At 43.1% G+C, this 13,031-nt stretch overlaps 1 protein-coding gene across 3 annotated transcripts; it reads right to left on the bottom strand.

Moving 5' to 3' along the window:
- Positions 1-3,663: 3,663 nt before the first annotated feature.
- On the bottom strand, positions 3,664-12,648 carry tent5bb (terminal nucleotidyltransferase 5Bb). 3 transcript variants are annotated; one of them, XM_078290167.1, is made up of 3 exons: positions 12,482-12,648; positions 12,106-12,449; positions 3,664-5,364 (listed from the first exon to the last, which is right to left on the bottom strand). In XM_078290167.1, the coding sequence occupies exons 2-3, from the start codon at positions 12,259-12,261 to the stop codon at positions 4,339-4,341; spliced, it is 1,182 nt and encodes a 393-aa protein (XP_078146293.1). In that variant the 5' UTR covers positions 12,262-12,449; positions 12,482-12,648; the 3' UTR covers positions 3,664-4,338. The 3 variants fall into 3 exon arrangements, with proteins under 3 accessions (XP_078146293.1, XP_078146294.1, XP_078146292.1); XM_078290168.1 differs by having other exon boundaries at positions 12,106-12,439; XM_078290166.1 differs by having other exon boundaries at positions 12,106-12,648.
- Between the last annotated feature and the right edge of the window lie 383 nt (positions 12,649-13,031).

Raw genomic sequence — 13,031 nt, 5'->3', positions numbered from 1 at the left:
CAGTGGCCATTAATATTTATGAGAGGAGCGCTCCTCACGGGGGCCCAAGGGTGACAAACAGTGTGACCTTTCAGAGGGCCAGTGTTTACTGTGCCTGTCAGGAAGCCAGTCAGGATAAGGGAGGAGAGCCGACCGCCACCCCACCCCACCCCCCCACACACCCCAGCCTCCACCCCACCAACCCCCCCCAAAAAACCAAATGAAAGCAAGCTGGTGTTTGGCCTAAGCAGATGTTCAGTAATGGTTAGTGTAATAACATTAGCTTTTGCCTTTAGAGATGATGCGCTGCCATCGGCTCCAGCAGCTGCATGGAAGCATGTGTATTTAAAAAAAAAAAAAAAAAAAACCTTCTGTGCCATTTCAAGACGTGACATTTCCATTCACTAAAACCTTTCCAAAATTGTGTCGTGCACTCACACGGTGTCTCTTTTTTTGTTTACAGTCTACACCCTCTGTGGTTTGGGCCTCTTTCTTAAAAATACAGTTCATTATTTTCAGTCTGGAAGTGACTCAACAGAATTCAACAGTCGGTGTTCAGCCGTCTGTGTCCCCTCCCTTATTTGTCATGAAAACACAGACTGAGGCCTTCTATTCAGTGTCTGTGATGTCTGCAAATTACAGGTTACTTGCTAATTTGTTAAAATAAAGCTCTGAGAGCATTGGTTGCATATAAGAACATTTCTCTGTTGTGTTTATTTTGGTGAATAAATTCAACTACTGGAGCAATTATATGTGTCACTTTAGGAAAATTATGGCTTGCTTGTCTGATTGACTCATCACTGAGCTGACCAGTATGGGGAACAATAGGATTTCTTATGTCCAATTTCGTCTTTGACCTCCATAGTAAAATTATAGAAGAGACAGTAAACTTTTTTTTTGTTTTTTTGTTATAGTGATAGAAGATTTTTTCTTTGTGACCACAGGAGCAGGAATGAAATGTCACCGGTTTTTCTGTCTATATGTCCACATTTCGAAAGAGTTTTTCTATAGTTTTTAGACCAAAAATCCCGAATAAATGTATTTTGAACCAATTTTGTAGCACATGAAAATGTGTGTGTGTGTGGAGGGGAGGGGATAGTTTTTATTGTCACTGTATGGTGCAAGCAGCCCCTTTGCATTGCAGGACAACAAATAAACATCACCATGGTGCAGCCGCTCTGAATATCCACATATCTCCAAATAGAAATGCTGTGAGTTCCTGAAAATCGCTTGCTAACGACATGATGATGGATGGAGCGATGCCACCCAGTCCAGTAAAAGAGCTTTATGGGAAAACTTCAGCACCACTTCCTTCATTCTTAGCTGTAAAGACTGAAATTAGTATCAATCCAATTCAATCACTCTTGAATAAGAGAATTTTATTTGTTTTTATTATATCGTGATCGTGGATTTTTGCACATGCGGTACTTTTATGGGACTTTATTTGGACGGTGGCAGTTGAAACTGGGAAAGCGTAGTTCTCACCACTTTCTTTGATATAAAATATGCCTTTTGATTTGTTGACTTTCTCTCTAATTTTTAGAGTTTAAAAATAATTGTATTCACTCTTAACTGATCTACCCAATCTTCACCTACGCTCACCGGCAGTTCATTTCTGCACGTCCATCTTTGTTTGAGGAGATTCAGCTGCCCATGTAGCATCTCATCTCAGGACGAATTTGTTTTTCTATTGCCATTTTCCCATCCAATACCAGGATAGGGAGTTGAGAGTTGATGACGGTGAACGGCTCGTTACACTGGAGACCGCCCTTGGCTCTACACTCTTCCTGACCTCTTCCCATCGTCCCACAGGTGGGATCTGTCACCACTAAACAAGACATTCCGGTGATCTAATCAGCCAACTTGCAAGCCTGCAGCATCCCTGACCATGACAACATGGCAGAAGAACATACTCTCGGAGAGATTACGCTCCACAGCAGACTGACTCAGAAAGGGAGAAAAAAAAAGATAGTGGGTCCTATCGGTGCTCAAACTTCTGGTGGTGGCAGTCTAACCCAGAAGGGCCCACCCACATAGATTGGAGAAGACAGAGGTGAGGAGGCCAAGTTGCTGAAAGCTGGTGTGCGCTGTGGAACAGTATGAACCATGGTGCTTACCACAGTGTCAAATTTATCTGTGGTATTTGCTCCAGGAAAAACAAAACTGCCACTACCTCGCCTTAAGACCAAGGTGCATGAACTTGAAAGGGGTAGAAAGGAAGAAAAAAATTTCAGCTACTCTTGGAGGCCCATGGATGTTCTAAAAACCTATCTTTATTGGCACAGAAAAACCAACGTGTTTTGACAGAGAGCCCTTCGTCAGGGTTCAGGTTTTTGAGAACATCCATTGGCCTCCGAGAGCAGCTGAACTTGTATTCGTTCCAGGATAAATATTTCAAGTCACCAACATTCATGGAGGTTTAGCTGAGATCCATTTGGTTCTCTGTAAAAAGAGAACGAGCAATTCAAATGACACACTTTACTTATGTCGTAGCTGCCCTATGGGGATCTAAGACTAACACCGTGAGAGCTACGGCTGTCAGGCCTTGCCGTGTTACGCTAATTAATATTCCACATTTCCTGCAGACATACATATAGCACAGATCTCCGGATGACTCATGAGGTCTGGCCCACCAGACGCTGAAATCATTGGTTTGTTAAAGCGTAAGACAAGCTCTGTCTCAATTGTGAGTTTTAATGCGTGTTTATTCCAGTGGAAATCTCCAAGGGTGTCTCATGTTTTCTAGAGTGTATCTGTAGCAGTTGGGATGAATATCTGACAGCGAACCCAGAGAGGGAAATTTCCCCTTGTCGCATTTTTATCTCGCCCCCTTAATCACTCTGACAGACTCTTTCCTTCCAAATGAACTTTTATAAAGGAATCATTGCATGATTCAGTCGATGTTCCAACGCTGCTTTATGGCCAAGTACTTTTAGTTCTGTCTCCATCAGATGCAATATTCAGCAGGTGTGTCCGCGCTACACGCCATTTCATGCTCTACTAAATCTCAAGAACTCATCCCCATGCAAAAGTAATTAGGGTAAGAAGTCACGGCCAAACCTGTGCAGGAGAAGATGTTGAAAGTCTAAGTGAGGATGAAATAGTGAACCGTTTTGATCGTCCAGAAAGAGAAGGCCTGGAATGCATCACTGCCTATGCTGAAAAGCCTGCAATCCCATTTCACCACCTGGTCCTCAGCTGCCTCCTCAGCCAAAACATACAGAGAGCAACTCATCCAAGACCAGCAACAGCAATCTCCTCTTTCTTAACGAGGCAAATGCAGGGGCAAGGAAACCCCTTGTCGGATACACAAGCTGGCTAATGTATAGGCTGGAGCACAGGGGAATCCATTTCTCACGGAAATGCACAGAGCTCAAACAAGAGAGTGTTTGTGTCGGGCCAGTGTCTGGCAGACAAAACACCGGTGCATGGAGGAGTTTGTGTCAATGAGAGAGAGATAGTGAGATAGAGAGAGATCTACAGAGACAGTGAGATGCAGAGAACAGAGATAGAGGATGCCTTCATGACTCACATCCCCAGACTCTCACTAATTCAATGCTCTGCTCTCAGGCATACTATCACTGAGCCCATCGGACCATGCTGAAACATATTCTCACCCTCATGTCTTTTAGACATGTCTGTTAGAACGTGTGAAGAAAGACCAATGTACCACATCTTTCAATTTTGACGTTTTTTTTAATGATTTGAAAACAAAATACCCTGACCCTAGATATAGAAATGTACAGTAACCTGGATGAAAGAGATTCAAAAACAGTTCTTTTACATAGCAACTACTAAAAAGATGTTGGTCGGTTTCAGGCACTTGGAACCACATACAGTCTTTGTTTATCACGCTACACAAGAAAGTAATTCTTTGGTCCTTTTGTCTCCAAACAAGGTCAGTTGAAACCACAGATAGAACAGAATACAGCTTTCTGGTTTCTTATGCATTATTTACATTTCCATATTGACCCATACAAGCTTCCACTAGACAGGAAAGAGAACTAAAAAAGTTCCTCCGGTCACATATCAACCCTTCATATTTTTCCATACACCAAAACATTGGTTATGAAACGACAACAACAACAACAAAAAAAAGATATAGGCTAATAATGGCTCGAATGAGATTTACAGCAGTATTAATCAATATAACTTAGTGGAATGGTTTCAATGTAAGATTTGGCAAAAAAAAAAAAAAGATACAATACATTAATTCCTTTTTGTCCATGGTGGGCCTCCAACCAAAAAAGCCACATTGCTACAGAGGTACCGAGCACTTCACTGAAGCGCTCGGCTCACATGGATGTAAGGTCGAAACTAAAAGCTTTCCAAACATGTCAGTATCCTAAAAGTCATTGCTCAGCTGCAGGGCAGCCACGTCTGGTAAGAGTTACTGCATGCGGCCATGGGCGACTGAACTTGTGCCACATAGTAATTGCTGAAGTTGACGTCTCTGACATAGGGGGCGGGCTGGTAGTAGCAGGTGATGTTGGCCAGAGCGGGGATGGCGTTCTGCTCGGCCATTACCCGCAACGCCAGGGCAGAAATAAGTGCCAGCGTCTGTCGGCGCTCGTGGCCCATCAGACACACGGTGCTCTCATCCACCACCCGCCGCAGCGTCACCAGGCACTCGTAGCGCTTGTGCTCCATGCCCGCAAAGTGGTTTTGCAGATACGCCTCCAGTTTCCTCTGCTGCTCATTTATATCGGGGAAGTCGATGAAGAAGCGCGAGCACATGTAGCGCTGCATCTGTTTCATCTGGGCCTCGGAGGCCGGCCGGAAGCCCCGCACCAGCAGGTGGCAGTACTTGAGCAGCCCGCCTCCCCGGATCTCTTCTGGGCTGCGGGTAGCAATAGTCCTGGTGCGAAGGTGACCCAGAGCCTCCTCAAAGTCTCCGTACATGCTCTCCCCCTGCACGGTAGGGTGGAAGGTCTCGGACATGGCCGTCTCCGAGCAGCGGTCAAAGAGCAACAAGGAGTCCAGAGTGATCTGGAAGGAGTCAACGCTGAACTCAAACTGCCTTCGCAGAGAGTCAACGAACTTCAGTTCCACGTTCTTGCCGGTGTTGTTGGACAACGAGATGAGGCTCCAGCGGTCCGTCTCGTTGCACACCTTCACCAGTTTCTGGACGTAAGCCTCCTTGAGGGCAAGGGCCGTGATGCGCTCCCTGCACACCCCCTCAGGCAGGAAGTCTACCAGGCAGTCCAGCACCACGTCCTTCACCAGGCGGAAGGTTTTGTCATCAGTGAGACTCAGGCCAAAGATCAGGTCCAGGTCTTTGTAGCCCAGGCCGTTGTCCTGGTGGAGCACGTGGCTGGCCGCTGAGCCGTTAAGCTTCACATCACGCACCACCACGCCCCGCTCCTCCAGTCGAGCCCTGACCACCTGGAAGACACAGAGACAGAGAGAAAACTGTGAGTGATCTGTATCCACATAAAGATAACAATCAGAGGAGTCCTGCACTGAACATACAAGTTAGTACAAGTAAAAAGGGAGTTGCTTTTTTACATGGTAATATAGTATAATTTTTACCATTCTGCTAAGGATTATACAGTGTTATACAGCATTTTTAGCCATGAACACAGTGCTTTATTGTCCAGGTTGAATCCAATACACACTTTTTGTAGTCTAATTAGTTTAATTACAATGGCAGAAGAAAGAGCAAAACATACTGTATTTTTAATAGTCCAGCTTGACATTTGAACTGAGAAAGTAGACAAATCATCATCTTATAACTGTTAAAGTTCAATATGATTAACACAACACTTGATAGAGTAATCAAATAATTGATGAGTCAGACACATCCCTACTATGTTCCAGATATTGGTAGTAACACAATATAACATATCTGATATATCTGATAAGTGTAAGTATTTAGTTACACATTTATTTATTTTAAGGAATTTACAGTACCTAACAGAGATAGATATAATTTGTTTCTTTGCACATTGCCTTTGATCGCATAAAGACATGCAAGTTTGTAAAAATGCCTGGCTGCTATGGGACATAGAGACTGTGATCTTCCAGTCTCATTAACCATAACCACAATGAATCATCATGAAATTAGACAACAGGTACATTTCTTTGTCCTATATAGTAATTTGAAAGCCAGATCTAGCAGACTAAACTCAGACTAAACACTCCATACATGAAGTGGGTGCGACGTCAACATAAGGACCGAGATAAGCTGCGGAAAATGACAAGTCGGTGCCTGTCCTCGTTAAAAGGCTCAAAACTATTTTCGCTCAGGGAGCTCAAACCAACCTGAATAATATGCAAGACTGTGAACTTTTAAACTTGTGGCTGCACACCATACTGAGAACATCTCATCCCTTCCCTGTCGCATAAACGCAGTTTGGCAAGGGAAAGGGTTTGTCTGGTTATTGGAACAAACAACCATACTGCTGTGATGCTTGGGGAAAACTGATGAGTTAAAGACAGCTCAGATGTTTATGCTTCCTGTCTGTTGCATCATTCAAAAGACACAAGAGGAAAACAATCAAATGGGGCCAATTCTTAAGACATCCAAAATACAGCTGCTCCTTAACAAAAAAGTATGACGGGATAGGGATCTCCTTGCATCCCATCAGCCATCAATCTATTCACACAGACTTCTAGCCAGCCAGGTAATCCCATAAGAATTAATTTTAGAGGGTCAGATTTCACAGTGTAAGGTGTAAACTTAATCTATCCAATCCCTTTTTAATGGTGCTCTACTATTTGAAGATTACAAAGGATGTCCTGCATGTGCCAGTAGGTGCTGCCAATGTTATGTGTTGCAGGATAATAAGTTTATTCTACGCATTCTTCTACTATGCTTTGTTTGTTTGAGCGGCTTAAAAAAAAGAAAGGTATTGACTAATGCCATGATGTGCACTGGCTTCATAACTTTGGGTGATAGTTGGTGACTCTGGGTGCAAAGGTTAAGTCTTCACTTCTTTTGTGTAGAGCCTGGAAACACACGGAAAACCAAGGGTATTTTGATGTTGCCCAATCTTGACTTCATCTCTTCAAGTTCCTCGTCTTTGTTAGAATACGATCTTAAATGAAAATATATTGGGAAAGACCAAAGCATCTATGAAAAAAGACCCTCCCGTTAAATGACTCGACAGAAAAAGAAGGTTCAAATGTTAAACCAAAGGTCAGGATTTATAAAACGTCATCTTTCAAAGCAATCTTTTATGGGCATGCCACTGCAGGGAATCGATTTTCCCCACAAAGTTTATCTGTTGGTTTTTCCAGCGTTGGAGTTCATGTGTTTTAAAGTGGTAACTTAAACTCTTACACCAGATGGTCGGGGAGAAAAGAACACACATCGAGAATATTAATCAGACTGAGGAATATTAACTATTTTCCATCACAACTGCACCGATTACATAGCCTGCCAGAAACGGTCTTCACTGTGGTAAACACCAAGATGAGATAGAAATGAGTTGCAGTAGTCTACCAGGCTTCAGTAAGCAAAACAACCATATAACTCCCAAACCATATGGCCCTCTGTTTTGTCTAGTGAAACTTAACAGGGTTTCCCAAGGCACTAGACAAAACTGCATAGCTGTGCATTTCAACTAACTTGCAAGGGCCACAGCAGTATTTGCTCTAACACAGTTGGTCCTACTTAACAGCGCACTATTATCGGCCCTGTCTGGGTGTCCCTAAAGGAGTGTATTAGGAAGCACAGCTCCGCCACCCCACCATCCCTGGCCTTCACCACTCATAAAACAGGGCTAGTACATTTCCCACATGACGCGCAAGCACCTGGTGAGCCGAGCGAGGGGGAGACACTTCCGCCGACGTCGCGCAGAAGCCTTGTAAAAAAGAGCCGCAAATACAGCAGACTGTCTGGTGTTGACAACGCCTTGGCGACACATAACAGTCTCTCCGCGTTCCTCATTCAGTCTCAATAGTTTCCTTTAGTGTTTCATTTCGGTCGCGGCCTGAATGCGTTTTTTAATACAGCAGTTTGAAATGACCCCGCCATTTGCCAGCTCCATAGTCCCCTGGACGCCAATGAGAGCTCCGGGCAGCGAGTCAGATCATCCCTGTGCCAAGGAAATGGCGACAGTGAACGAGACGTTACGAGTCCCTGACCTTCGCATCCACTCCAAAACTAACCCAGCCAGTCAGACGTACAGTAGCTTGGCAGGCGGGAGGGGAATGATGATGGTTTTTCCTCTGATTTGAAAGGCTTCCTTGAGTTTCCTACGCACGGGTGGTCACTTCACCTGTATGTTTAGACCGGGATGAGTCACAGGCTGAAATGTGATGCTGTTGCACCTCTATGAGATGGAGGGTTTTCATTGAGGGATTTGTTCATCTCAAACGTTTTCATGTCACAGGGACCCATATGGGGAGATTTTTGTTATTGATTTAGCACTGAATTGTAGAACTGTCTACATTGGGGAGACGAAATTGGTGAGTGTGAAATCTACGACTAGAATAGTCATCCTTATATATCCTCTGATATTTCCAGATTCCTGGTAAATTAAATTTTAGGGAAATCAAGCTATTCCCAATTTTGCCCCCCATGTGGTCCTTAAGAACCACTGGTCTGGTTTAGTTTCCAATATCAACCCATTGTAGCAAAAAACAAAATGCAAACCATGTGGTGACATACACTATACCATATACATTGTTGTTTTCAGCATTTCAGAATTCAGCATTGTAATGGCATCTTAACTCGTCAAACGGACTTCTTAAAGTAATAATTCAATGTATGTAAATGTAAAGCTTTTCCATTTGCTATTCTATACACCTGGTGTCTGGCAGCTCAAAGACAAAGAAAAGAGCGCCACCTACAGAAACTAAAACACTGTTTGATTGAAAAGTGATCTCTGGGAAATTAAGTGCAAAAACACCACATAAATGACCGTTTAGCACCAAAGATGTTGTAAATGGACATCTTGTGGATGGATTACCACTTTAAAACAATTAGGATCTTGTGGATTAAAATAGAATTTAATTAGAAACTGCCAAGTAAAAATAATCTAGGAGCAGCCTATATTGAATGAACCCAAACAATTTATCTGCTCTGTGGAGATTGAGGGCATGTGGCCTCTTCATGTTGCTCATTCTCAACAATAGCCTATGTGAGGAGTTGGTTTACAGTCTGGCAAGGGACCTAGTGGAGTCAGGCGACTGGTCTTCACTTACCACAGCGATACCTTGTCAAGCCTGACCCACAAGCCCACTGTTATTGGAGGGACTAATCCACTCTTCATAACTCCAAATCCAGGTCACTTGCTATACTCGCTACAAGAAAATCACACAATGGTGAAACCAGACCGCCGGGCAGAAGAAAAGGACCCATCTCAAACATGCGCTAGACACAACAACTCAGCTCTATAGCATGCGGAGATGGAATAAGAGACAACCCTTCTCAGTGGCCAACAAAAACACACTGGCCTCCATATCTCCACCCCCCCACCCCCCCACCCCCCCTTATGAACACAAATTATGTAACCTGTGACACACGCACACTATTTTGGATCTGGGTTTATCATCAATGCGGTGTAATGCCACCGGCTATGTAGAGCCTCTGACAATACCAATCAAGAGTAGCCTTGTTTCCTCATAAGAGAATATGTACGGTCATCAAGTATTCTGACTGTGGGCTGAATACATACTGCAGACGCTGATTGGAATGGATAGTACATTGGTGTCAGGAACAGTAAGAGGTTTCCCTTACTATTCCCATGGTTCACCTATAGCCATACCACAAGCAGATGTTATTTAAATGTGGGCTCTTTAAAGGACGACTCCGACTTTTTGGGAGTTTGGCCCAGTGGTCTCCTTACCCAATATGTGACAAGAATATTGGCACCAAAATCATCTCTGTAGATAGTAGATAGTTCCGTCTGGTGCGCATGCTAACGCTTTAGCATACAGCATGTTAAGCAGTTGTTGGCGACTAGCTATCCAAAAAGTGAGAAAGTGAGACCTTGTAGCAGCTCCAAGGCTGGATGGTTAGTTAATTTTAATGACACATGTCTAAACCTGCCAGGCTTGTTTAGGGGACTGGTAAAAATTTGACAAAAATAATGCACTTTCAATGGCGCTCTTCCCACGAGACTTCTAGCGTAACTTGTTTTGTTTACACAGGGAATGAGCGAAGTTAGCCAGAGAGCTAAAGTTTATTGAACTGCTGATTCATAATGGATGTCACTAATGATGAATATTGAGATTTTGTTTACAGATGTTATGAATCTACAGGCCGTAGAATGAAAACCAATACCAACTTTGGATTACTTAAAGGTTTATCTTACTTTGGATGATGCTAATCGCCTACGATTACTTAACATAGCCTACTGTATGCTAGCGTTAGCTTGCGCACCGGACAGACCTATTTACCGGAGACACAGATGATTTTGGCGCCAATCCTCTGGTCAGATATTGGGTAAGGAGACCAATGGAACAAACTCCCAAAAAGACGGTGTAGTCCTTTAACGCACCTCAAAAAGGAGCCTGCTTCATGGAAAGAAAAATGCTTGGGGTCTCTGTTTTCCACAGGATTGTGCGGGATGGAAAGACAGTATTGGGGATATCATCCACAGTGTTCGGGCCTGGGTTATTATAGAGGCTCTTGAAATCTTATAAATATGTGTGAGGGTCTTTTTCCCCCCCACATGATCAGCACAGAAACTATGAATCATCCACTTGAAATATGAATCTGGATTACAGGCAAAGCCATTTAAATAATGTTTCGGGGGAAAACTGCAGCCCGGCCCCTATACATTTTATCCTTGGGAAATATAGCACTCTCATTATCTCTACCTAATTTTCACCAGACCTGTGAAATGACTCTGACTGCAAAGGCATTAGTGAGCGAGTGGAAAATTGCAGTCACGGTGTTAGATCACCCTACTCTTATGTCTGTGTTAAGAGTATGAGTGATCAAATGCCTTTTTTAACTGTAATTATTCTGCCACAAATCCTTACCCCCCCACAGATGTGTTTCAAAAAAGCAGCACCAGTCTTTTTTGATGCGTAAATATATGATATGTTGCAAAAATATTCTGTTAATTGCAGGTTGTTTGAAAGTTATTTGTATCCCAACTGTTTGAATGACAGGATGCATTCTCTTTATTTCAGGAATTTGAAGTTAAGTAAAGTACACTGCAAAAATTGTCGATGTAAAAAGTCATTTAGTCTTACATTGAGCCTTAAAATCTTACTTTTCTCAAAGTGAGAGAAAAATTCTGCCAATGGGGTGAGACACTTGTTTTCAATGCAATTTCACTTGTTTCAGGAATTTTCTAGAGGCAAGTGTCAGTATCTTGAAACAAGGCACAGGCAGATCACTCCACTAGTATCGAGAAAATGTCAGTTGATTCTATTAAATTTGTTGAAAAAAGTCTATTTGCACTGGAAAACAAGGGAAATTATCTGCACATGGCTTTCCTAGTTATTTGAAGAATAATAAGATTTCAAGACTTGATCCTAGATAAAAGAAATTGTCAAGATGGACATTTTTTACAGTGTAGTCTGTCAGTGTGTGTGTGTGTGTGTGTGTGTGTGTGTGTGTGTGTGTGTATAGGGGGGGTTATGGTTGTGTTAAACTTGGTCAGCAACTCTTCAAAGTGTGTTAACAGGTAGTGATCACTATTTTTCTCCTTTGTTTCCATCATTGACAACTTTTTTTTTTTTTTTTTACAGTTAAGACAACAATAACTAGGCTATATTAATTATTATAAACCCACGACATTCAGTTTCACACCATTTTATCTAAGGAGTTACAGTTTATACAGTTTACCAAGATTTTTAGGCTGACATATCACCATACATATACATATACATATACACCATACATATACACCATTATACATATGTATACATCATTTTAAGTACTCTCAAACTAATTAAAGTTACATGAAAACAGTGTCTTCTGAGGGGGGGGGGGGGGGGGGGGGGGGCATAAATTAATGTTTCTCTTACAATAGAAATTATTTTTGCTCATATGGTTGTTTTCTAGCTGATCATCACTCATTTAGTTTATCCACCTTTTTATTGACCCGTTATACCCGTGATGTCATGGGTGCGCTCCTGGAGAGTTTATTGTAGGAGCGGTATTAAGATATGTGATGACGCTTTAATAAATGGTTTATTGGGTATTATTCTTGATCTCACCTGAACGATCTGCCGCGGCTGGACCGACAGCGTGGGGAAGTTTCCACGGCCGTGGATGGGGACGCTCTCTCCCAGGATGGAGTCCAGACGCCGCACCTGATCCCAACACAGCACGCTGACCCGCCGACTCTGCTCCGACGCATCACCGGAGGACATGACGATGAGACTCAAACGGGCCGTCCGAAATGTGGATGAGATATATGGACGGCGAGCGCGGCGCAATTCCCCCAGAAAGAGCCGGTGGTATTAGGATAACCTTGGATAAAGTAATGGAATGCCGGTGCGTCTCTCTCTCTCTTTCTCTTTCTCTCTCTCTCTCTCTCTCTCTCTCTTTCTCTTTCTCTCTCTCTCTCTCTCTCTCGCTCTCTCCTGTGACAACTTTCAGCAACTCACAATCCCCCCAAAATAAAACAAAGTGGTGGGAAAGTTTTGATGAATGCCGGACATCTCCAAATAAAAGAAAACTTCCAGTCCCCCTCTCTCTGTCTCTCTCTCCCTCTTCTCTCTCTCTTCTCTCTCTCTCTGTCCTCACTGACGCACACTTGAGATTAGAGCCGCTTCTAGACGTACACACTGGGTTTTTACCGAGCCGGGATTAACATAAACGTCCCTATTGGCTGGACAGTGAGATTTATGAACGCTTCAACATACAGAAGGCTACAATCAGTCCTACACACACACGCCCACTTCCCATGCGTCAGATGCTGGCTTCAAATGCCATCGGACATATGGGAATTACTGCTTGAGCGGCACATTAATGAGCCAACAAAGCGTGGGCGTCGATTTGGGTATATGGCAAGGTGTTGCACTCCTCATACCTGAGCTTTAACTGACTCCAGATTTGATCTTGCAGTTTTTTATCATTATGATCCACAGCAAAAAAAAAAAAAAATGCCAGAAATGTATTTTGAAGCCATATCTAAAAA

This window comes from Centroberyx gerrardi, chromosome 19, assembly GCF_048128805.1.
Source record: "Centroberyx gerrardi isolate f3 chromosome 19, fCenGer3.hap1.cur.20231027, whole genome shotgun sequence".
Lineage (NCBI taxonomy): Eukaryota > Metazoa > Chordata > Actinopteri > Beryciformes > Berycidae > Centroberyx > Centroberyx gerrardi.
Note: the sequence above shows the minus strand (reverse complement) of the source record. Positions and strands in the feature narration are given on the sequence as shown.

Excerpts from the sequence above, each read along its gene's own strand:
- tent5bb (XM_078290166.1), bottom strand. The coding sequence starts at position 12,261 with ATGTCCTCCGGTGATGCGTCGGAGCAGAGTCGGCGGGTCAGCGTGCTG. Across the intron at positions 5,365-12,105 it reads AGCCGCGGCAGATCGTTCAG|GTGGTCAGGGCTCGACTGGA; the intron begins GTGAGATCAAGA and ends TGTGTCTTCCAG.